Source organism: Daucus carota, chromosome 2, assembly GCF_001625215.2.
Source record: "Daucus carota subsp. sativus chromosome 2, DH1 v3.0, whole genome shotgun sequence".
Lineage (NCBI taxonomy): Eukaryota > Viridiplantae > Streptophyta > Magnoliopsida > Apiales > Apiaceae > Daucus > Daucus carota.
Window position 1 is genome coordinate 15,331,964 of NC_030382.2, and position 27,734 is coordinate 15,359,697.

A 27,734-nucleotide genomic window follows, 5' to 3' on the forward strand; every position below is an offset into this window, starting at 1 on the left:
CTTGTAATCTTAGCATTTAGAATTATCTAAAGGTTCGTTGAATCTTCTATCAAATAATTTCTAGAAAATTCTGTAAAGCTATATATAAAGCATTGTAATCTGTCAAGATAATGTGTCAATAAAAATACAAGATGAGAAGAGCTCTATATATAGTAGAAAATCAATTATTTTCGATCACTAATAGGAAGAACTTATAATGCTTCTGGATCAAATCATCATTTGCCTTTATAACTTGGTGTAAATCAGACTCCATTAGTTCGAAAACTACATATATGTCTTTAAATTCTCTTTTAGAAGGGGGCAATAAGATGTGTTTGATTTCCACTATGTCTGGATGACGTATTGTTGGAGTTTAATTCTATATCCATATGTTATTTATTTATTTATTTAGTTTGAATTTGTATTGACACCAGTGCATTACTGGGTCACGTAGGCAAGGAGAGTTTTTAGGAAATAGTGGTGAAATAAGGGTAGTGTTTGCAGTAGTGTTGGAAGTAGTTGTTTAGTTCCTAGTTTTATGGCACCATATTGGGTGAATAATTTCTTTATATTTGCATGTAATCGTTAGTGATAAGAGAATGAGAAGTACTGCATTTTATCTCCATTTTTCTCTCCAGAATTCACATACAAAAGCATATATACATTTTATTCTCATCACTTGGTATCAGAGCTTGGGGGAGTATAAAGGCTTAACAGCCTTCCCTACGGTTCCTTAAAGGGATAACGATTCATTTCGAGAAGAAGCTCCATGCTAGGATGAAGCTGAAGGCCATGAAGAAGTCCGAAGAAAAGCATCAACAGAGGAGCAGACAAGAAGCATCGTTTGTCATTTACAGGGGTTTGAAGGTGCAGAGGCCCATTCACTCGAGGCCCATTCACCATATTTAACACTCACGTTGTAGCAATGGAATGTGGTAGAATCTTGGAGGCAGAAATAGCGATGTTTACCTGGTTATTTTTGGGCTGTATTAAAAGAAGTGGAGGGAGTGTCAATATGCAGTGTGTGAAGGTCGGGAAACAGGAGGAGGTTTGGATGGTCGGAACTAACGACTTTGTGTGGACTGTGTGCATGCATGTAGGTGTTAACAAGCTGATGAACAGGATGCCAGACGGGCAAAACAAAAGGCCAGACGGGCCAGCCAAACAAAAGGCCAGACGGGCCAACCAGACGGGTTAAGTTGAGTCATATGGACTCAGAAGAATAGTCATTCGGGCTTGTGAATAATAGCCATAAGGGCTGTGAAATGGATGCCATATGGGCAGGAAATAAATTGCCAGAGGGGCAAACAAGGAAGCCAAAAGGAGCTGTGATCAGTGGTGCCATATGGGCACAGAAAGGCCACACGGGCTGGATCAATGTATTTGCCATACGGGCATGAAGAAGCTGTTTCAGTTCAAGGCATGCCATACGGGTAGCTTAAGAATTGATAGATAATATAGAATTAAGGGGGAGATTGTTGGAGTTTAATTCTATATCCATATGTTATTTATTTATTTATTTATTTAGTTTGAATTTGTATTGACACCAGTGCATTACTGGGTCACATAGGCAAGGAGAGTTTTTAGGAAATAGTGGTGAAATAAGGGTAGTGTTTGCAGTAGTGTAGGAAGTAGTTGTTTAGTTCCTAGTTTTATGGCACCACGTTAGGTGAATAATTTCTTTATATTTGCATGTAATCGTTAGTGATAAGAGAATGAGAAGTACAGCATTTTCTCTCCATTTTTCTCTCCAAAATTCACATACAAAAGCATATATACATGTTATTCTCATCACGTAGGAGTCTACTTATTACTACCATATATGTTTGATCCAACTTTTGCTGTATTGGATTTCCAATATGTTGGATCAAACATATATCGTAGTAATAAGTCGAATCCTACGTCATCCAGACATAGTGGAAATCAAACACATCTTATTGCCGCCTTCTAAAAGAGAATTTAAAGACATATATGTAGTTTTTGAACTAATGGAGTCTAATTTACACCAAGTTATAAAAGCAATTGATGATTTGACCGGGGAGCATTATAAGTTCTTTTTGTTGAAAAGGTGGTCGGCTTTTACTCAAATATAGAAGTTTAAAATCACTTGATTCTATAAAGATTTATAAATAAAAAAACAAGGGCACTAGAATGAAGATACAATCATTTGTTTGGTACATGCAATAACAAGAATCTACAGCCTTTTTTCTCTTCTTTTTGTTTCACTCAACAATACATGCAATATTATCATTATCACAACAATATATATCATTAGATTTTTTAACAAATCAAACATATTATGCAAAATCATGGCATTTTAAATCTTCTCATCATTGTGTTTGGTGGTCAATATATGCATTAATAACGTCATGGTATTAAATATAACATTTAGATCCTGGAGATGTGTTTAGTTGCTATAAAAATGGGGATTGATTATGCCATCTATCATATTATAAAATTAATTTCTCATTGAGGTTAAATTGTTTGTAATAATGGATGCTAAGTCATCAATAAGTCTATAAATTATGAGAAAATGTTTTAGATTATATGTGGGTATTGATTTTATGTCAATGAATTTTCTTTAAATAAAGTAGAAAAGGTAAATATAATTCATATTTAGAACATGCCTATATGATCATTTTGCTAGAATAGGAGTCTATTTCAAGAATGCATTTATCAATATAGTTAGTAATAAATATTGATAGCATAATCAACCAAGCATAATAGCTTTATAGCAATCAACGACACCTTTTGTTTAATACCATGCACCAAACAAAAGGATTGAGATGTAAAATGGGAGGCAATTTGTTTGATTTCTTAAAAGCAAATCAAAGATATATTATACTGTTAGAGAAAATTATATATATTAAAAACTTAATTTTATAGAAATATTGCAAACTTCAATGATTATTACAACGTTATTCATTTTAAAACACAATTACAAACTTCAAAATTTTTTTTATTCATTTATTGTAGTAAAGAAAACCAACAAATTAATAACTAACACTTAGGTTTCTTAAAAATATACTAACTTGTACCAACTATATTTTGAGAATCTTAATTAATAAAAATATATTTTTGATTTCAAATTACTATTTGTATTACTTTTAAATAAATAAATCATATTAAAATAATTAAATATCATGCACAGAAAAAAAGCATTAAATATTCTTAACGATGTAAAATTTTCACTTAGAGAAGATGTAAACTTGCAGCATCTTCTTCTTCATTGCTTGAGATTTAGATCCATAAACAACTCATGGGCACCAAGATCCATACTTGTGTAACCAAAACCTGAAAGCAAAATCTTACTTATTAGCATCATAATAATAATTGTTAAAAGGGTATTCAATTCCACAAAAAAATTAGGAAAATAAAGTGCAAATATATTAATTTATATCCCCAATAGTAGAAGGATGAGATTGAATTATGTCTATAGAGATTATCTTAACAAATATATGAGATCTGTACCATGTACATGAAAGATCATCTAATGAACATGAAAGATCAAAGATCATTTAATGAACAAGTGAAATACTCACAACTGATGAGAAATCATATCACTGGAGAACATCTTATTAAAAAATTTGTGACTACAATTGTAATTTGTCATCAAAGAGGTGATGAAAAAATATACTGATGATATTATACACTCTAATGAATATAGGATGAGAGAACTAGACTTATAAAATACAGGGGTGGGTGTGCCGCTAACTCTGCGGCTAACTCTCAAACAACTAGGGATTTATATAAGAAACTAGGGTTATGAAGCCTTAGTGGGTAGCCTAAAATTATATATAAGATATTAATGTTATGGTCCAAAACAAAAACAGGCCTTAATGGGTTGCCCAAGCTCAACCCAAGCTCTTAAAATTGTGCATGGGCTTACTCTATACCATTTCATGTATCATTTATTAGGTGATTTATATTAGATAAATTTTTTTTTGTTTTTTGAATATTTATATTATCCGGTTATAATAGAAAGTATTTAAAATATAATCATCACGATATTAGCTTTATGAAGATACTATATATTTTTCAAAAGTCGATCTAAATAAAAAATAACACTCTAAACCTTGCATTATGTGATGTTACGGTGAAATACAAATATTTGTCTATTTAATATTATATATTAAATAAGATTAGACTAGATCAATTTTTATTTTCAAAATTTTCACTTCAGTATCAATTTTAACCAACCTTTAAACTCATAGTAAGCAAGCAAACCAAAGAAGTATTGCAAAGTTATTCATAGAGGATGAAGGAGATAAGGGAGATAAATCTGATTGAATAAAATAAAAATCCCATATATGAATATTATTCAATAATATGAATATAAATAAATGAAATAAAATAATAATAACATATTTTATTGTCTTTATCAAGAGTGTCAATTAGATTAGTGCAGAGCTCAATCTATACATGTATAAAATAAAACATCTATTGTGATATTCATACGTAAATTTTGTTTCATAATTACAAAAAATGGCACTAGTTCATACACAATACACAAACTTATGGTAATGAACTAACTTATTTTATGTAATAGTTCATCGGCTACAAATCATGTTAATTATTCACAACTATATCCAAAAATACCTTCAATATATATACAAACAAAAGTTCATGTGTTACAACACTTTTTAAAGAGAGAGTCACTAATGATAATGATAGAGGTAGTATTCAGATACACATTATATATATAAAGACATCGATTGCTTTATAGCCACCTTCTTCATCATTCAGTCATTTTTAGGTGGGATGACAACCATGATATCTAGAATTACGGCTGACTTATCTTAGTAACCTTGACTTTAATTAAAGAATCAACCAAAAATGTATTTTGGGCAAAAAAAGACACGTCATTTCACCACGTAAAGTTTAACCCTCACTGTGATACAAATATCTATGCCATAACTTTTATAATTAGACAATCTAGACTTACAAATTCTATCTCCACCTTTAAACATTTAGATACTAGAGGAGTAAGAAATATGTTGTCCAAAATTCATTATAATCGGACAGATGGAACTCCCAAAAAGTCAAAAATAAGAAAATTGACTTAACCACAAAAAATAGCCTTAAAAATTCTCACTTAAGCATCAAAATGTAGCCCAACCTTTAAACTTACACTAAAGAAGAAAATGATAGAAGTTTTCGTGAAGTTATCCCTACACTACAAGAAAAGTAGTCATTTTCGACCGTCCAATTCTGGTCGAAAATGCCTTATTTCGACCGTATACGGTCGAAAATAGTCATTTTCGACTAGGAAAGTACCGGTCGAATTTAAGCTAGTCGAAAATAATTTCTAGTCGAATGTATTTAAATTCGACCGCTATTTTCGACCGTCCATTTCACCCCAAAATTTGTTCTCAATGAAAAGATGAACTTCCCGCTCAAGTTCTTAAAAAAAACTGAAAAATGAGTTTCCCACCATATATAATATTTTTGACCGATAACGGTCGAAGTTATTAAACCTTTGAATTTGAATTTTGGTCGAAATAAACATACCGTTTTCCGAGGCGGTTGAATTTATTAAGCCATAAAAAAATTGGTAGTCGAAATTAACAGGCCATTATTTAGAGGATGATGGAGTTAATGAGATAGATGTGATTGAATAAGATAAAAAATTTCATATATGTATATTATTAAACATTATGAAAATAAATAAATAAATGAGATAATAGATATATATATTTTATTGCCTTAATCCAGAGTGTCAATTAGATAACTTCAAAATTAGACAGTGACGTTTTGTGCAGCCAATTCATCATGCATTATTAGGTCCCGAAGTATCGTACAAGAGTGTTGAATACGACACTCACTACAATTTAAAATTCTTTCGAATCTTGCGGATAAATAAATTACAGTCCTACTCGTATTGGGTTTTGTGTTCCGGATATTTATCGTTACGGTTCCTGAGAATATATTAAATAATAAACCGACACACAATATTTTTCAAGATATATCTTTATTGATTAAACATCTAAGGGTGCTATAAATCCAAACCTATTGGTTGGCTACAATTTCTACTACTTGCGCTTACAAACCCTAGCTTCTAAAAACATTTTTATTACAACGGTTTTACTACTACTTACACTTACAAACCCTAGCTTCTAAAAACATTTTATTACAATAATTTTTCTAGAGTGTGCCCATGGGTACCATTGGTAGACTCGGCAATTTTTCATACGACACGAAAACGACACAAAAATTTAGTGTTTGTGTTTGCATTTTGAGTACACGATACGGAAAGTACATGGAACACGAAGTACACAACTTAGATGTCGTGTTGGTTTTGTGTTTATCCTTTGGGTACACGACACGACACGATGTACACGAAATAAATATAATTTTACAATTAAATACTAATATTTAATTATAAATATGTATATTTATAATAAATATATGTATATTTTCTTTTAAAATAATGCATAGTTTTTATTAAATTGTAAGCATAAATGGTTTAAATATATATATTTCATATAATTTTGTAAAATTTTTGCCGAGAAATATAATATTTTCATTAATTTATATACTTATTTATATTTATATTTAAATTCTATTTTACACGAAACACGACACGCAAACGACACGAAAACGGAGGTACACGACACGAAAATACATGAACGCTAAACGGGTCGGTTTTGTGTTTGGTCTTTGAGTACATGATCCGAACGAATTGTCAACTCTGCCCATTAACACATGCTAAGCACTAAAAATTATAAGTTCGACTCATTTTGATTAGCTCTTATATCACAATAATGGTGGACCCCATGCATATACAACAACTACACCAATGAAAATCCCCTAAACATATAAAATTTAGTGCTTAGCATGTGCACATAGGCACATACACTAGTACAAAAGTGACTTTTGGAGTCGCACTTTTAGTGTCGGTTAAGTAGAGGACCGACACGCTTGATACCAATCAGTGTCGGTTATTTGGTATGCCGACGTTGTTGCTATTTTTTCACCACTTTTAGCATCGGTTTAGTCACTTAACCGACGCTGTTTATACACCAATAGTGTCGGTCATTTGAATGCCGACGCTATTGATCACTATATTCGATACAAAGGTGTCGGCTGTTGGAATGCCGACGCTATTGATCACTCTATAATGTCGGTTCCCTCTCTAACCGACGCTACTTGTTATCATTTTGTGTCGGTCATGCTTTAACCGACGCTGTAAAAGAGGCAATACTGTCGGTGTTCATTTAACCAACGTAAGAAGTGTTTATATTTTTTAAAAAACAAAATTCTAGATTAATTAAACCCCCGCTGCTCACTAAACCTGACTCTAAACTCTACTTCGACATTTCGCGCGACTACATACTCCCTTGTCTCTCCGCATCCTGACCCTCGCTAAAAATCTCCATCGCTGGGTTCAATTGTTAATTCGCTGCTGGGTTTTCTCAGGTTGTTATTTGGGTTTTCTTGCTGGGCTGATTTCACCCATTCTTCATCGCTAAATCCACTGTATCGTCACCAACAACCCGCTATATCGTCAGCAATTTAGGGGTTTCTCTCACCTTCACCAGCAACTGTGATTCTCTCGATTCTGCTGGGTTTTCTTGCTGGGTTGCTTTCAATTTAAGGGTTTCTCTCTCGGCTGCTTTCAATTCAGGGGTTTATCTCTCGGCTGCTTTCAATTTAGGGGTTTTCTCGTTGGGCTGCTACTAGTGGTGGGTTCAAGGTTTAAGAGCTTTGTTATTCCAGGTTTCTTCTCGTTTAACTTCTTGTTTAAGATTTGGGTTTTTTATCCTCCCCGATTTATTTAACTTTGGCTGAGATTGTTGTGTTTCTTTTGTTCTCTGCTGAAAATCTGACAAAAACACCATAGTTTATTTAGCAAAATCTCTTCATATATTGTTCTAATTATTTTGTTAAGGAAAGTGTTAGATATCCTAGTATATATGCAAGCATTCACCTGTAAAGGACTAATATTGTGTTTGGTTGGGGAGAATGGAAAGGAATAAGTAAAAATACTTGAAACTAATCGTTTGGATGTGCTTGAGTAATTTAGGATTAAGGCTAGATTGACTTGAAAGACCAGTACAAAACCACAAGACACAGTAAAACAAATTTAGAATAGTTGGGTGATTTCGATCTTGTGCTGTTTTAATAAGAAGAATGATGCACAGTCAGCTCCTTGATCAAGATACAAACCTCGTACACTATTGTAGCACTTCTGTGGGGGACAGGGAGTGGAGCACCGTCGTAATAGATTAGCATCTTAACAGGTTACTTGCACAAAGTATCAGAATAAAACAGAATTCATTAAAGATAATACTTTTTCTGATCAGGGAAAAAAAATTAGATTTTGTTCATGTTCTCTATTTTCTTTCCTGAGCACAAATTTTAAAAATTATGAATGGTATTTTTGCAGTTATTTTTAAAAGTCGATAATTTTGTATATATTGGGTTTTATTTTAAAATGTTCTGAGTATAAGTTTAGTGATTATGGTGTTGTGTAGTTTTCAATTCTAATTTTTGGCAGTAGAAGTGTTTTTGTCTCTCTGTACTATGACATTGTCATCTTGTTTGGCTTCTAATTATAACTGAACAAAACAAAACTTAGTCAAAAACTTTGTATACATACAATGCTTAAACATCTAAAACTAATCAATATGTTTAAGCAAGAGAAAACTACAGCATTAAAATTGGTTTGGCTTTAGACTCACATGTGAAAACAGCACAAGCACTATTGTAATATCAAGATACAAGCCTCGAACACTATTGTAAATTTAATTAATAAATTTACAATCAAATAAATATATATAATTAAATATAATTTATGATAAATAAATTCTTTTCATTTTATAATACTTTTCATTTGGTATTGCTGTGGACATCTAACATATATAGGTGCTTAAAATAGGTACACGTCCAAAGAAATTTTTGATGAATAATAGAATTTTCAGTAATGTTTAATTATATAACCACTAGACTAATACACTATGACATCAAGTCACCGAAATAGTTCAAGCAGTTTACCTTGTCTCTATTTTTCCTTTTAACTTTCAGTTTATAGCTTGGAAGTATATGTGTATTTTTGATTGAGGATTTTACTATGTTATTTCTGAGTAAGCTGGGTTGCACCAGGGAAGGGACATGGAAACACACCATCTATGTGTTTTTCTGTGTTTCATTACAGTTTGGAGTATTATAACACGAAGTCAGTTATTATGGTTTCAAGTATAGCTATCACAGTCAAATATCTATAACTTGAGCAAACCTGTGATCCTAAACCAAACCGGTCAAAAATAAAGTCTATGATCTTGGTATAAACCAAAACCAGAAATGTGGTTCTGTTTCATGGATTTAGACCATATTGCTAGCTCTAGTTATTTTGTTAGTATTATATACTCTAGCATATGTGTTCAGTAGTGCGACATATACAAATACAGTAGTACATATAATGGTCATCTATAACTTATATATGTACTTAATTAATTAATTAATTAAATTGTGGAGTTTAAAATAATAAATATTTTAAAAAACTTTATGTAATGTCTTATTTTGTTCATAAACACCACCATTAATTTAATACTTGCTGACCTTTGTTTTACACATTCTATAGAGATAGATAATGGATCGTCTTACCTGGATGTACAAAATTTCACCGGTTGCGCATGAATATGTTACTGGCATTAATGAGTTCATTGCATGTGCGGTGGAATATTTGAAGAGGAAAGGAGAAGAGAGGATCACATGTCCATGTCGTGATTGTTATAATTTGAAAAAATATCCTAATGTGGATACAGTTCGTGAACGTTTATTTCGGCGTGGTTTTATGGCTGATTATACTAAGTGGATTTGGCATGGGGAGGGAATACACTCTGAGAATACCGAGACATATAGTGGAAATCATGAAAGTAATGGAGATAAAATGCCTTCCAAAGAAGAAGATGATGCAGAAAACGACAGGGTCGATGAGATGATCCATGATGTTGAAGATATTCTAATGCACCAGCCGGAAGTTCTTGAAAATTTGGTGGACGATTCCAAAAAACTTTTATATCCTGGGTGCAATAATTAATTTACCAGGTTATCGACAACCTTAAAGTTGTGTAAGCTCAAAGTAAAAAATGGGTGGAGTGACAAGAGTTTCACAGAAATGCTCAAACTTCTAGCAGAAATGCTTCCAAGATAAACGTTATATCATAGCACCTTACATCCAAGAGTAAGAACAAAATCATTTTTAATTAGAATTGTATTGTTATATGATGTAGTCCTATCTAATTATATATGTTTGTATTATTGTAGTGACCACTGGATGTTGCTCCTTTTTTGTCTTAATGAAAGTGCTATCTGCGTGTTTGATTCATTGAAAAAAGAAAGGAAGAATACCTGCACGAATGTATGTTATATATAAGTTCAAGTTTCATGTTCTGTAATGTAATGTATGTATTCTAGTTCTATAAGTGATTTGATGACATATATGTATTTTACAGGGCATTCAAATTATACGTGTCTCAAAGTGGACTGAGGAACAATAGAAAAGAATTTATATGGCATCACACTGAGGTTCAGGTATAACTTTCTTTTGTTTAAATTATTTTCTTCCTCATTTATTTAATTATTACTTACTAAATTTTGTTTATCTATGTATAGTGTCCTCAACAGGTAGGAGGTACAGAATGTGGATTTTTTGTCATGAGGTACATGTATGACATAGTCATGCTTTCTCAGAAAAATTCTAACACGAACTGGGAAGTGGGAAGTGGTAAGAGAAACAACTCAAACACTATTTTACAAGTTTAAAGCTCGAGTTTTATTTTTGAAATATGTTATCTCTTATATTTGGTATACTTGGCAGGTTCTTGGTTCTAGGAGTTATGGCAAAAAGGAAATCAATGAGATTCGAGAGATTTGGGCTCAGTTTTTTACTCTTGAATGTCTCTAGTCGGGTAATTTGTTGAAGTACATGTAAATAATTCATATTCTCAATTCATGATTTCTCGAAGAGTGATTTTCAATATGCTTTATGTACTTACATAAACTATTTTGATTCATGACAGATGGCGATTAATGCAAAAACGGGAGTGCAGAAAAAGGAGCTTCAAGAAAGCGGAGTTAGTTGAGAGATTTTTATGCTCTAAGATGTTTAATGTAACTGACTTAATTTCTAGAGAGATTGTAATTAATATTGTACTCTTTCTAATGTAAACAATCTTTTTAATTTATTATAATATAATTTTTGAGCTATATTAAATTTTGGGTGTATTGTATTTATAATTTTGAGCTATTAGTTTTTGAATATTGAATTTATGATGAAACAGGTTTATAATTGATGGGTTTAGTAGGTATAAAAAAAATCTAAAAATAGAAAAATTAAAAATACCAAAAGCGTCGGTTAAGAAGAAAAAACAGCCGCTGCCATATCAACAGCAAAGGCGTCGGCATTCTAAAAAATTGACGCAGATGGCACCACTTTAAGCGTCGGCATTCTAAAAGACCGACGCTGTTGTCAAGACAATAGCGTCGGCGTTTTAGAAGACCGACGCTGTTGGTCTTGACCTATAGCGACGGCAATTTAGAAGACCGACGCTTTTGTACTGACTTATAGCGTCGGCAATCTACACTACACCAAAATCTCATTCACACAACTGTCATGAGACAACGGTTCAAAATATACCCGTTGTCCCAAAAAATCAAACCACGGGGTTTTCTTCGCTATGAAAAAACAGTTGTCTTGCTTTCCATCCAACAACGTTTATAGAGGTTTTTGCACACTATTGTCTAAACTTTTCGATTTGACTTATTTAGACAACTGTGATTTCATGGACTGTTGTTTATGACTATTTTAAACAAGCGTGAACCAATGTTGTATGTCCAAAAATTCATTCTATCTTAAGACAACTGTTATTTTACGAGCTGTTGTTTGTAACCCTTTTACATAATGTTGCATGCATGTTGTATGTACAAAAATTCATTCCATCTTAAGACAACAGTTTTTGACAAGTCCGTTGTCTAATTTAGACAATGGTTTACTAAAACTGATATCTTAGACTCTATCAAACAATGGATTTAAAATACCATTGTAGAAAGCAAAGTTCATAGACAATGGTTATTAACATTATGGGATAATAGAGGTTCATACAACAGTTTACTGATTAGCAAAAGAAACCGTTGTCTATACAGCAAAGATGGAAAAAAAATTTGACTTGCACATATTACATATCCCAACCCTGCTGTACACAAACCAACAATAAGATGTCCAATCTGAATAAACCCAAACCAACAGATATAATACCATAAATCAGCCAAAGGTCCAACCAACAACAAACTAGAGATCCTCAATCAAAATTGTAAGCCATTCCTCAAAATTGGCAAACCATACACTTTCAATTAAACAAGACAGAGATTTCAAATTACATTGTTCCATATATACAAGACAGAGTTGTTTAGTAGTGAATATTACAATGAAAATGGAAACACAATCCTTGTTTACTGCCTTTGGTAACATGCATGCTGCTTAGCCATAATTTTGCACGCCTTGACAACCGCCGTATGCTGGTAATTCTGCATAAACACAAAAACAAGTGATCAACATTAATTTGCACAAGTTTGATGTGGAAAATTTTATAATTTATCCTCTGCAGTAGATAACATATCTCCAAGCCCTGTTTCTGCAGTAGAAGCTAGCCATACTTGTATGTCCGCCGAATGATTATTTTTGCTATGATAAAATCATCATCTATTATAACAAGAGCATCAACCAGCAGCATTCACAAATTGAAAACTCAGTCAACTAGATGATGATTTTATCACGGCAAAAGTAATCTCATCAAGGGGTTCACGAGCAGTACACATGGATAATGGGAGCTTCACCTACAAAAAGAATAAAGTGAGCGGTACATGGACTCAAGTATCTATAAATAATTATATATATTACCACTATGGAAGTTGAATCCATTCTTCTTCCTCTCGCATATAGCTAGTATTTTCATCGTCCAGTTCATCAACATTCGGGAACACGGGCAACTGCAGCTCATTCTCAAGTTCTATTTCTACAGAGCCTTCATTTTCATCATCACAGTGGTCATAAAAGTTCTTTTCCGGGACTTTCAACACCACAGACCAAAATTTTTCAAGAGTATCATCAATGTAGCAAACTTGCTTAACATGTTTCCCTAGAACAAAAGGATCATTTGAAAATCCTAATTTATTTAAATTAACCAATGTATATCCCAACTCATCAACCTTAACCCCTTTGTTCATATCTACCCAATTGCAACGAAATATAGGGACTCTAAAATTATTATAGTCTAGCTCCCATATACTTGTTATAACTCCATAATAGGTATGTGAAGTATGTTCAACAGATTTAAATTTTTCGGAAAGCATTAATGTATCTGCAACAACACAAACACCACTACACTGTACTTGTCTATTATTATCACGCTCCTTGGTGCTATAAATAACCCCGCTGATTTTATAACCACTAAACGTAGGAACATTCTTGTTAGGCCCTTCTGCCATCCACCTTATATCATCACATATGCTATTATGGTCATGGAGCAATTCCGTCTCAATCTGTACAATAAAAAAAAATTAAACAATTTTTTTAGGTCTGTGTTTTTAATTTTTTATTGGATGTCTTCGACTTCTTATATTACTTGTCTGTATTGTTTTTAATCAGGACTACGTAACAAGGTAATAAACACATAAATAAAACTTACCTTTTTCCTGAACCATTCGGGGAATTGTTCATTCTGCTTGGTTTTTAGCCACACCTCGTCATTTTCATGCTGCTGGTATCTTAGCATTAAAGATGCCATATGTTCACTACAAGTAAAATCAATTGCTTCAATATATTTACCGAATTGCAGATAATGAGAAAATAACAAAATGCACACACACACACACACATATGTTAGTAACTTACTCAAAATATTGCCTCATGTGATTGCTATTTTGCAGAACACATAAGTGTGCTAGATGCAATTCCTCTTTGCTTGGCTTGATCATTGTCGCACCAGATAAAGGTTTGCTTATTGCATTTTGCTCATGCCTATCATTTTTTGGCAAACCTATGGTAGCTTCTTCAAAATTGACCAAACGTTGAACGGCCTCTTCGGCAACATATGCCCCGGCAATACAACCTTCGGGATAAGCAGCATTTCGAACATATCCTTTAAACGCCTTCATATATCTCTCAAAAGGATACATCCAACGTAGAAAGATTGGCCCGCAAAGCTTAACCTCTCTCACAAGATGAATTGAGAGATGGATCATGACATCGAAGAACGAAGGGGGAAAGTGTTTTTCCAGCTGGCATAATGTTTCCACCAACTGAGATTGCATATTTTCCAATTTATCTACATCAATGACTTTGCTGCAAATTGCCTTGAAGAAAAGGCAAAACCTTATTATTGTGCACCTGACTTTTTTGTGCAGTACCGACCGAATCGCAATTGGAAGCAAATGATGCAATATTGTGTGGCAATCATGAGATTTCATTCCAACAAGCCGAAGTTTTTCCATATTTACAAGATTCTTGATATTTGAACAAAATCCATCCGGTAACTTCATTTGAAGAAATGATGAGCAAACTACCTTCTTTTCAGCATTTGATAAGTTCCATGCAGCCAAAGGTACCTTCTCTTTCTTTCCGGGAGTTTTTGGCCTTAGCTCCATTCTTATTCCCATTTCTGCCATATCGAGACGGACTGACTCCCTATCTTTTGTCTTTCCGGGAATATTTAGCAAAGTTCCAAGTAAAGCCTCACATATATTTTTCTCGATGTGCATCACATCGAGAACATGCCTAACTGGCAAAAATTTCCAATACTCAAGTTGAAAGAAGATAGATAACTTCTTCCAAACTGGTCTAGCATCACCTTTCTTCCGTTTATGTTGGCGTTGTGTCTTACCAAAGACATGGTCCCTTAGATGTTGTACTCTTTCAAAAACCTGCTCACCAGTTAATGGAATAGGACCAGCACCTGTCTCAACGCTATTATCAAAAGCTGCCTTTTGCTTTCTATACGGATGATGACGAGGCAACCACCTCCTATGCCTCATAACTACCGTCTTCCGATAGTGAACCAGCCTAGTAGCCTCTGTTTTATCAACACAAACAATACAAGCATTATATCCTTTAACTACATGTCCCGACAAGTTCCCCAAGGCCGGATAGTCACTTATTGTCCATAATAATATGCCCCTAAGTACGAAAGACTCTTGTCTATATGCGTCGTACACTTGTTTCCCGCGCCACAACTCCTGCAGATCTTCAATAAGTGGTTGAAGGAACACATCTATATCATTTCCAGCCTCGGTCGGTCCTGATATTAACAAGCAAAGCATAATGTACCTTCTTTTCATACAGAGCCAAGGTGGAAGGTTGTAAACCGATAGCAAAACTGGCCAACTTGAGTGATCAGTACGGTTTCCACGAAAAGGATTGAAACCGTCGGCGGATAAAGCTAACCGGAGGTTTCTACTCTCCGATGCAAAATCAGGCCACTTTTGATCGACATCCTTCCATGTTTGCGAGTCTGCTGGATGCCTCATTTTACCATCTTGTTGTCGTTCGGTCTCATGCCAAGTCATGTCCTTCGCAATCGCTGGTGTATTGAACAAATTTCTTATTCTTGGTATCAAGGGGAAATACCATAAGACCTTAGCAGGGACTCCTTCTTGTTCTTCTCCTTTCTTATTCAGTTTCCATCTAGAGGCCTTACATATGCGACAAGTAGTCTCATCTTCATCTTGTGGCCCACGATATAGTAGACAATTATTCGGGCATGCGTGTATCTTATCATAACCCATTCCTAATGCACATAAGGTTTTCTTCGCTTCATTGAAAGAAGAAGGGACATTGTTGCCTTCTGGTAGCAAAGACCCAATCAATAATAGAACATCAGAAAAACATGAATCAGACATACCATGCTTCACTTTCAAGTTGAATAACTTAACCAAAGCTTTCATCTTAGTGTAATTCTCACAACCAGGATAAAGAGGTTCATGCTCACCTTTCACATGGTTGATGAAATCTGAAGAATCTGAAGAAAGAACATCATCATCGTCAGCTTCACCCATTCTTGTGCAGAATTGGTAATTAGAAGATACCGAGTTGTCACTTTCATCCAATACAGGAATTTCTACAATATTTGGCTCCCCGTGCCATATCCAGCGAGTATACGTTTCATCAATACCATTTTGAAACAGATGGTTTTTAACAATCCGAGCTTTCCAAGATTTGCTATGTGCGCACTTTAAGCATGGACAACTTATTTTGTCTTCGTTATATCCATTCTCAAAGGCAAACATAAGTAAATCGTCCACTCCATTCTCAAACTCTCTTGTTCTTCTATCAGCTTTTAACCATGACCTATCCATATTTTGATATAAAACAAGCTGCAAAAAGAAAGTGACATGATGGTCAAAAACAGAGCATATACTATTAAGCTTATGACTAACTACCAAAACAATTACAAACCCAAATTCCCAAATAACCAAAACTATTAAGCTTATGACTAACTACCAAACCAAAACAATCAGCAACAACTACATATTCTATTAGCAATTAGTAACTAATTAAGCTTATCACAAACCCAAATTCCCAATGTGCATCACTTCAAACAATTAATTGCAGAGGTGACTAATTAAGATTATGACTAACTAATTAAACAATTAACTAATTAAGATTATGACTAACTAATTAAACAATTAACTAATTAAGATTATGACTAACTAATTAAACAATTAACAATGGAGGAACCCTAAAACACTAAAAAGATAATTTAGGTTACGGATTTACCTAAAATGGAGGTCTCTGCGATGGAGGTCGAGGTTCGATGGGGGAGGTTGAGCTTGAGGTCGAGGTGCGATGGAGGAGGTGCGAAGGAGCTTGAGGTCGAGGTCGATGGAGGTTCGAGGAGGTCGAGGTGCGATGGAGCCGCCACGATGGAGAGTACAGGAGGGGATAAGATGAGGAGTAATGAATGACCTAATTTTGACTTCAATTATTATGTTCTCATTCAGACATAACAAAGCTCAATGATTGGGTTGTTAAAATTTTAAATAATCCTTAAATTATGTCCAAGAATGTCAAAATCAATTAAATCCAAATAAAAATCGACTTATGGATAGTCATTTACAAATTTTATCGATGTTAATATCGACTTATTGTAGTCATGTACAAATTTTATCGGAAAATAATCAACACTTCTTGTTCGTCTTTTTAACAGAAATCCGGTAAAAGCTGTAGTCCCTGACACGGGTACTACTACCCAGTTGACTTAATTAATTTCTGAAATGGATTTGTCAACGATCCAACCGTACGGATGTTAATATCGACTTATTGTAGTCATGTACAAATTTTATCGGAAAATAATCAACTCTTCTTGTTCTTCTTTTTAACAGAAATCCGGTAAAAGCTGTAGTCCCCGACACGGGTACTACTACCCAGTTGACTTAATTAATTTCTGAAATGGATTTGTCAACGATCCAACCGTACGGATGTTAATATCGACTTATTGTAGTCATGTACAAATTTTATCGGAAAATAATCAACTCTTCTTGTTCGTCTTTTTAACAGAAATCCGGTAAAAGCTGTAGTCCCCGACACGGGTACTACTACCCAGTTGACTTAATTAATTTCTGAAATGGATTTGTCAACGATCCAACCGTACGGATGTTAATATCGACTTATTGTAGTCATGTACAAATTTTATCGGAAAATAATCAACTCTTCTTGTTCTTCTTTTTAACAGAAATCCGGTAAAAGCTGTAGTCCCTGACACGGGTACTACTACCCAGTTGACTTAATTAATTTCTGAAATGGATTTGTCAACGATCCAACCGTACGGATGTTAATATCGACTTATTGTAGTCATGTACAAATTTTATCGGAAAATAATCAACTCTTCTTGTTCGTCTTTTTAACAGAAATCCGGTAAAAGCTGTAGTCCCTGACACGGGTACTACTACCCAGTTGACTTAATTAATTTCTGAAATGGATTTGTCAACGATCCAACCGTACGGATGTTAATATCGACTTATTGTAGTCATGTACAAATTTTATCGGAAAATAATCAACTCTTCTTGTTCTTCTTTTTAACAGAAATCCGGTAAAAGCTGTAGTCCCCGACACGGGTACTACTACCCAGTTGACTTAATTAATTTCTGAAATGGATTTGTCAACGATCCAACCGTACGGATGTTAATATCGACTTATTGTAGTCATGTACAAATTTTATCGGAAAATAATCAACTCTTCTTGTTCGTCTTTTTAACAGAAATCCGGTAAAAGCTGTAGTCCCCGACACGGGTACTACTACCCAGTTGACTTAATTAATTTCTGAAATGGATTTGTCAACGATCCAACCGTACGGATGTTAATATCGACTTATTGTAGTCATGTACAAATTTTATCGGAAAATAATCAACTCTTCATGTTCTTCTTTTTAACAGAAATCCGGTAAAAGCTGTAGTCCCTGACACGGGTACTACTACCCAGTTGACTTAATTAATTTCTGAAATGGATTTGTCAACGATCCAACCGTACGGATGTTAATATCGACTTATTGTAGTCATGTACAAATTTTATCGGAAAATAATCAACTCTTCTTGTTCGTCTTTTTAACAGAAATCCGGTAAAAGCTGTAGTCCCTGACACGGGTACTACTACCCAGTTGACTTAATTAATTTCTGAAATGGATTTGTCAACGATCCAACCGTACGGATGTTAATATCGACTTATTGTAGTCATGTACAAATTTTATCGGAAAATAATCAACTCTTCTTGTTCTTCTTTTTAACAGAAATCCGGTAAAAGCTGTAGTCCCTGACACGGGTACTACTACCCAGTTGACTTAATTAATTTCTGAAATGGATTTGTCAACGATCCAACCGTACGGATGTTAATATCGACTTATTGTAGTCATGTACAAATTTTATCGGAAAATAATCAACTCTTCTTGTTCTTCTTTTTAACAGAAATCCGGTAAAAGCTGTAGTCCCTGACACGGGTACTACTACCCAGTTGACTTAATTAATTTCTGAAATGGATTTGTCAACGATCCAACCGTACGGATGTTAATATCGACTTATTGTAGTCATGTACAAATTTTATCGGAAAATATAAGATGTTTAAAATAAAGTCATCTTTTTAACGAAACACTGAACCGAATAAAAATCTTCTAATCGAAATTATTAACTAAACAATTGTAACAAAGTATGTCTAACAACAGTTTTTCAGACAAGATAATTTAATTTTTAAAAATTAAAATATATTAAAAGACATTACACACCGTTAGATTGAGGTACTATCTCAAATCAGCACCGTTCATTTGATTTTTCATTTCCCCCCAATCAAAAATTGTCTCCCACCTTGGCTTCGCGGTGTTTACTTTACCAGTTTACATTCACAATTTCATTTTATCACACGCGACAACGGCGATCACAGGCGACAACGGCGATCACAGGCGACAACGGCGATTACTCAACCTAGCATCACACGCGACAACGGCGATTACTCAACCGTTTAATCACTGGTATGGGCTTAAACCCTAGAACCCTAGCGTCCCTGATTTTATCTTTTGTATTTGGGGTTTTTTCATCTTATGTATTTAGGGGTTGTAGAGTATATGATATTTTGGGTATTTTCATTCCGATTATATGCGTCCTTTGCATGCATTTTGTCACTCACTCTTGATTTTGAGTCCCTGATTTTATGTATTTAGGGGTTTTGGGTTTCTATTTTGAATATATGATGGTTGTGGGTTTCGATTTTGAGTCCCCGATTTCATGTATTTAGGGGTTGTGGGTTTCGATTTTGAGAAATGTCAAAATCAAGAGTGAGTGACAAAATTAATATTGATTTCATAACCACATTCGTGCTTCTTATGCAGAAATGTCATGATGATGCTGTACAAAGAAGGATGCTGAGTGTATATCCACATCGGATGTCTCGAAAAGGTTATGCTAACCTCGAGAATGAATGGGTGCGTAATAGTGAAATGACATAGTTATTATTCTAATACAAACTAATTTGTCTAACATATTTATACTATTATACTTTCCTGATTATATACATGTGAATGCAGTATCAATCTCATCCAGATGAAGAGGAAGTTGATCGGTCGTCAACCTGGGTCCTAGCAAGGAAGGACAAAGATGGTAAATTTTTAGGAAAAATTGTTGAAGATAAAGCAACGGAAATTGTAAGTTATATATTAATTTTTGTCTTAATTAATTGAAAGTATATGGTACTTAATTATGTTAGTCTTTTACATGGAAATAGCTCAGACTGTGATAATATGGTACACTTAATATTTTAGGAAAAATTGAAAAAGGAGGTTAAGGAAGGGAAACTAATAGCTGAAGGTGTTGATGATGTTTTAACACTCGCGCTCGGTAAGCCTGAGCATGGTGGACGGGTCCGTGGACAAGGTGTTCATGTAAAGCAGTCGGTTTATTTTGATCTTCCAAGGCAAAAAAAAGCTAGAACAATGGATGAAAAGATACAGGAAAGAGTTCAGAGGTACTTGGCAGAGGAGACTCCAAAAATAATTAAAGCGAGAGATGATTTTTGGGCTGCTGAAATGGAAAAGCTGAGGGCAGAGATCTTGAAAAGGCCCGTACAACAAGAATGTACTCCAACGCATCCTTCCCAACAAGCAAGCTGTCACTCTAACGGCGGGGTTGATGTTGATGCAGCTGTAAACCATCCTGCTACACCTACAACTGCAAAGAATTTATTTCCTGTTCAACAGGAGGGAGGTGGTCTGAAAATTCAAAAGATTGAAAGTTTGTTTGTTGATTTAGGGGTGGATCCTGAGGATGCTCAGAGGTTGGATGGCAAGGATGAAAGTTGTAGAATTGTTTTTGAGGAAGACAGATGTGAAGAAGTTAAAGTGAATGCTCCGGATAATTCTGTTTGTAAATTGGCTCTTGGATCGCTCAGCAACATTGTAGCTTGTGCGAAGATTGATGAAGTTGTTGTTGTTGAAGGAGAGGAGACAATCCATGGAGTCAGACTTGGGGAAGAGAATGCAAGAGTGTCAATCACTCAAGTCATTCAAGGAGATGCTAAGATTCCATATCCCATCGGTGACGAGATTTTGACCGTGGAACAAGCCATGGGAACTTTTATTGCATGGCCAAGAAACTTGATAACAATGAGAAACAATAGCACTTCCAATGTTTTGTCAGCTCCGAAGGTAAAAATATTTAGAATAGCACTATATAGCTAGAATGTTTTTATTTAGTATTTTCTTTCTTACTATTTTCATGTGTATTTTCTGCAGAAAGCCAAGAAAAAGGGAAAAAAGAAGACTTATAAATTAGTCGCTGATGTTGAACCAGAGCTTGTTGTTGCCCATCTGCATTAAATCGTTTGTGGACATGGGCAAAGGGTGCCTTAGCTGATGAACGAACGGTTTCTTTTGAACTATCCCAAGAAGCCTTTGGCTCTACAAAAAAGATGGCCATTTACTTATCAGATATATATTCGGTGTGCTCTGGAGGTGAAATGTCGGGGTCTGTGATCGTCCTTTTTATTCAGTAAGTTTCTCCACAATTTTTTTTTTAATATCTCATAGTTAGTCTGTGGCTCCAGAAACGATTTTTTTTTAATCTCTCATATTTTTATATGTAGCTCCATAAACGAATACGTCAAAAAAAATAAGATGACCAACATGATCAAGTTCGTAGATCCCACCACAATTGGTGCCATTGGCTGTGGTAATGCAGGGCAGAGGTCGCGTGCACTCGCTGCACGATTTAAGAATGCTAAGAAAGGGCAATACTTTCTTATGCCTTACAATGACGTGTAAGTTTTAATCCAAGAGCTAGCTAGTTAGACATTCTCATATAATGTTTTAGCTAAACAGGATCACATGCCTTTTAAATTGATTTTTTTTGGAGCTTCTAAGTTTCAATTTTTATGACAAGGCTTCAATTCATTCATGTTTGTGTAGGAACCATTGGAATTTAACTGTTGCAAATCCTGAGGCAGAGGTTGTCTACCACATGGACCCTCTAAAACGTCGAATCGCTAATGTGGAATGGCTGGATGTTGTCGAGAAGTAAGATTCAGCTTCTAAAATATCTGTATGGAGTCTTGAACTTTGATAGACCACGCATTTTTCAGTTGCTTAATGGTTTTGCTGGTATTATTTTGGTTGTAGTGCCATTAAAATTTACAAAGAGGATCTCAACAAGGTTGTCAAGAAGAAAATTTTGTGGGAGAACATGGCGGTAATAATCAATTCTCATCATATTTTTTCTATGCTATTAAGGATATTGTAATTAAATAATTATTTCTTACATCTCAGTTAGTTGATATTGTAATTAAATAATTATTTGTTACATCTCAGTTAGTTGTTAAGGATAGAAGTTAGTTAGATTAATGCTTGTATATAAACACTACTGCACTTATAGTTTAGAGACTTATTTTTTACATTCACCAAATCTGTTTTGTATAGTTATCTCTCTGCAATATACATACAAGAGCTTCTTTCTCTCCAATTCACAGCTTTTGTAATGCATTTTTAATTAATCCAGGGAGTTCCAGTGCAGTCAGGAACCAAGGATTGTGGCCTGTTTGTGATGCGCTATATGAAGGAGATTGTTCAGGACAAAGAACTTGAGTTTGCTGCTAAGGTGAGATTTTCACTTTGGGTTTTCCCATTGACTTATACTCTTACTCGTACAGTACTTAATTGTATGACTTATGTAAAATTTTGGGTTATTTTTCAGTGGATGCGCAGATCAAACTTGGTTTACACTGATGATGACATTAACGAGATCCGCTGTGATTTTGCAAAATATTTCATGAAACGCCATGCAATCTAGGTTCCAAATTTGTGGTCTTTTGTTTGAACTAGTAGTCGGATTTGAACTTTAAATTATGCAGTTGGTCATGGTGATGCACTTTTTGGTCTAATCCAAACAGAATTGTCGGTAGATTGATAGATTTGTCTCAATCTATTAGTAGATTGCATGGTCAATCTATATATATTGTGCTCAATCTATATATATTGCCCGGTTCTTGTTCTAGTGTTGTAGGATTGTTGGATTGGTTGTGTTTGGTGGATTTATATTAGATGTTTGGTGGATATATATATATATTGGCTTGTTCTAGGATTGTTGGATTGATATGTGTTTGGTGGATTTATACATATTGGCTTGTTCTTGTTCTAGCTAGTTCTAAGTTTGTTGGTTTGGTGAATTTATATATATTGGCTTGTTCTTGTTCTAGCTAGTTCTAGGTTTGTTGGTTTGGTGGATTTTGATTTTTTTGTGATTGGTAGTTAGTTCTCGGTTTGTTCGTTTGGTGGATTGATTTTTGGTGGATTCATTTTTGGGATTTAGTTTTTAGAAAACAGGTGGTTTGGATGAAATCAGGATTTTATATGCAAAATTTTATATACAACAGATGATTGTGTTCTCAATCAAAAACAGCCATTGTACCAAACTAATTGGAACAACACTATAACATTGTTTTAACAGTTGACTAAAGCTCTATTCACAACACTTTAAAACATGGTAATATTGTGTCTATCATGTTCACATAACGACAAAATATACGATGGTGTTATCTCAAGGATAACACTACAATATGCTTTAAACAAAAAATGTGGTCTAAAGAGCATTAAGATGGCAGTTAACATAACTTAGTATTAAAATACTATCACAAACCATTGTTTGAAATAGCTCCTTACAATATTTACCTAAAACTGTTGTATAAGACAGCATAAAATAACAGTATTGACCTAAAACTGTTGTGGTTAGCCTTTCAAACAACATTATATACGACGTTGTTGTCTCAAGGGGTGCACTACAATAGGAGTTAAACAAAAAATGTGGTCTAAAGAGCTTTAAAATGGCCGTTAACCACAACTCATTATTGGAAATACATTTCACAAACCGATGTTTGAAAGACTTCCTTACAATACTCTGGCTCAAGGGGTTGTCTAAGACATCATAACATAACTGTATTGTCCTAAACCTATTGTGGTTAGCCTTTCAAACAACAATCAACAAACTACCCGTTGTTTGACAAATAATATATAGAAATTTTGCACTCTTAGTTGACAATAATACACCGTTGTCTTCTTGAGGAAAACCGTTGCAGGTAAACTGTTCCAACAATACAGTCTTTTATACAACCTGTTGTTGAATGACAGTTTCGGTAACAGTTATGAACCTGTTGTGTCTGTAGCTTCTAGTAATGGTTCGATGCACTGTTGTCTGATCGAAATCACACGGCTCCTCAATAGACGACCAAAAATTTTGACATCAAACAACGGTGAAAAACGGTTGTAGGATCATGTTTTTCTTGTAGTGCTAGAAGACCGACGTTGTTGGTTCACCATCAGCGACGCTAGGTTAACCGACGCTGTAGGTCTAGACCTACAGCGTCTCCTACATTTGCTACGCCTGTTGACCGACGCCTTAGGGCTATTTTGACCGACGCTGAAAGTCATTTTTGCACTAGTGATACCACACAAACCCATCTCCGCCCTTGTCCCACAACTAACAAATGCACTAACTTGTATTTAGCTGCAGTACGCTGGGAACAACATCAACCCTGCACAACACCTATACATACAGCAGTTTGCGCTGGGTTCATGCTTCCCAGTGACTTTGTGCTGTTAGAAGAGTAAACAACCGGGAGTGACAGATGGCATCAACCCTTAACTAATTTAGCTGCTCCTGTACATACAATTAGGTTGTGTTTTGTTGGGGTAAATGATTCCGGAAGGAATAAAATAAAAAATGAACTATCTTATGGACAATTTTCAAGAAATTGCATTACTTCTTCCATTTCATTCCTTACATCATGTGCTAGATATCGCACCTTCAATTTGATGGAATGCTACATTCTCTCATCCTCAATTTCTTCTCAAATCTCATCATAGTGATTTTGCACTTCCTCAAATTTTTTTCAAAACTTTCTTCCTATCTCTATTAGTTTCAAGTATTTTTACTCATTTCATTCCATTCTCCCCAACCAAACACAACATAATACACTAACTATCAAACCTAGATTCACTCTCTCGGGTGATAACATCCTAGATATGGTAATACACTAACTATTAACCTTGCCTACCATGTCATCCTAGTTATTGTTCACTGACTCAAACCTGTGGCTCTGATACCAACCTGTGACGGACCCACACTACTGAATATAAATAACCCTATAAATACTACAACTCAGAATTTTCCAACCCAAATAAAAAAAACAAAAGCTGATTTAAACTAATAATTTACATCATTAAATTCAACCAAGATAACTTAACATCCATGACAACTAACCAAGTCCGGATCGCCACAGGTAAGAGTATGAACAATACTAACTATTTTTAAACAAAGGATTAAGTTACAACACAACGGGTTCAACCTATTAAAACTTCACCATTCTTTACTTCTCCCTAATAGGTCCCTACAGTTGAACTCTCACATCTACCTGAGTGAAACGACGCCTGAAGTCAGTTCCCGACCCTCCACAGTTTTTACAGGCGGTCTGTAGCAAATGCACCACTTTCGGGTTTAACTTTAAAATAGAGTTAAAATATTGAGCAAAAGTGCCCAGCAAGTATATAATACCCAACCCAACTGTAAATCATAAATAGTATGTAAAGCATGGCAATGATATCAAGAATGTATCATGCTTTAAAGAGTAATCAGCACCATATGATTTAAGCAAAACAGTTTCATTTTTATGGAATTGGAAACAGATAAAAAGCTAGGAGCTAAGCTGGGTGATCAGCCCACGACAAAGCTCCGAACCCGCATATCCAATACGAGTTCTTAAAAATAAAGGATCCTAGGCACACTTTGGCCTTATATAAACATCAGGCTCCCCGCTACAAATGCTTGTAAATGAAAAGGTGACTGGCGTCTCAGTCATAAAAACATTTTTCAATCAATTTCCTTTTTAAATCAGATAATTCAAATCATTTTAAAACTATAAATCATTGTTGCAAGACAACTTTGGAATTCTACTATGCCAAGTATTCTCTGAAGGGAATGATAATTCATAAAGAAAGATATTTGGAACTATTTATGACAAGACTGGGAAATAGCTATTGAGGGTTAAGTGTTTAGGTTCATATGACAACCAAGTGAAGTGATCTATTAGGTGAAGAATACTTCTCGTTTGTTAACATTGAAGAATTCAAGGTATCAGTTCTTAGTGTTATTGTAAGCTTATAACATGGTTCTAGAGAATCAAGTTTATGCGGGAGAAATATGATAGGTTAAAGCATCAAAGGTTATACAAGTTCTTCGTTTATAACAATCTAGAATACTTGGCAACTAGTAGAGTTTTAAACTTTGATTTCAATGATAAACAGAATTGTAATATTCTAAAAATCAAGTATCAAATCATGGCATCAAAATCTTTAACTAAGTTAGTTGGATAATATACTTGCCTTAAGGAAAGGGAGTAATCAGGTAGAATATTACAGCTACTAAACACTGAAAACGGCAAGGAAAATTGGTGGAAGCAATGGAGATCGGCTGATATTGCATAAGAAGGGGGAGAGTACACGAGGGAGAGAGGAGAGGTTGGAGAGACAGGATGAATTGAAGAAGAATCGGGGGTTTTACCCCTGTTACTAGTTCTTTAATTATTAAAAGATGCTAGGAATTAAAACAATTTCGAAATCAAGGGCAATCTTGTAACTGAATAATCAAATCTAGAAGTTTTATTGGAAATAGGATTTTTGCAAGACTTTTATTTTTGAAGAGAATTTTTAAAAGAATTTTAGAAGAAAGAGTTTAGTAAATAATAATTTGAAATAAAGGATTCAATATCAACTGGATATTTAAAAAGGATTTGAGTTCTATAAGAATTTTGTTCGAAAAGTTTCTACATACTAGAGCAATTGCAATAAATTATTTAAAAAGAAAATTTATAGGCTCAAAATAAAAGATTGGAAGCCAAGTAACAAAATTTTAATAATTCACGTATAACAAAATTGATTAATCACATAAATAATAATTTTACACTTAATTTAGCAGCAAATTTATTCTAATCTAATTAACATAAAGCAATTATAAAGTCAAGGAAATTAAACTACCACATAAATAAGTAAAGAAAGAAAGAAAATAGTCTTGGCAATATTATCATAAGAAAATAGAATAAATAGATAAATCAAATATAATCACCAAAATATTATTATAAAATACTGTGGCGTTACATAAGCTATAGAGGTTTTATCCTAATTAAGGTCACGTACATCTGACAAAACCCGAAACACGGCGATGCCATTGCTGACATGATTAATTCAAGCACAACACGATCGGTTATCACCAAAGGACTTGTCTGCTATGATTACAAACCTTTCCATTTATACAATTTATTGATATCATAAATTAATAAATTTTGGAATGACATAGAATTGACATGTTAACTAGTGGTGTTGCCTGAAACCCAAATTTGCCAACATAGAATTGACATGTTAACCATCTGCAAATATAACTATCAACATTGGTGCCTCTCGGTCCAAAGTCTGCATCCAGATTAGGTCTTTGTTATCTTCCTCCTTTCAAATTCAAATTCCAACCTGGTTTTGGTTTTGCACTACCATCAAAACCAAAATCAAACATGTTGCTCGGTGCTATGTTGCTAGGAAAGCCATGAATCTCCGAATATTAAGAGGATCTAGGAATATTAAGTTTTGGCTCCCAAAATAGATGAAGAGGCATATTACTAGCATTTGCATGTATTCCAGCAGTCATGCTGCTGCTGCTTGGGGGGCCATTTGTTGTGTGCCTAGCCACCT

At 34.4% G+C, this 27,734-nt stretch overlaps 1 protein-coding gene and 1 long non-coding RNA gene across 2 annotated transcripts; one reads left to right on the top strand and one right to left on the bottom strand.

Annotated features, from left to right (window-relative positions):
• The first annotated feature begins 7,274 nt into the window (after positions 1 to 7,274).
• On the top strand, positions 7,275 to 11,197 carry LOC108225255 (uncharacterized). The gene is made up of 7 exons (XR_001807556.2): positions 7,275 to 7,698; positions 9,563 to 10,165; positions 10,249 to 10,342; positions 10,437 to 10,515; positions 10,597 to 10,708; positions 10,802 to 10,892; positions 11,004 to 11,197. It is a non-coding gene; the product is annotated as an uncharacterized LOC108225255 (long non-coding RNA).
• A 2,672-nt stretch (positions 11,198 to 13,869) lies between these two features.
• On the bottom strand, positions 13,870 to 16,332 carry LOC135150378 (uncharacterized). The gene has a single exon (XM_064086660.1). The coding sequence runs from the start codon at positions 16,330 to 16,332 to the stop codon at positions 13,870 to 13,872; it is 2,463 nt and encodes an 820-aa protein (XP_063942730.1).
• Positions 16,333 to 27,734: the final 11,402 nt, after the last annotated feature.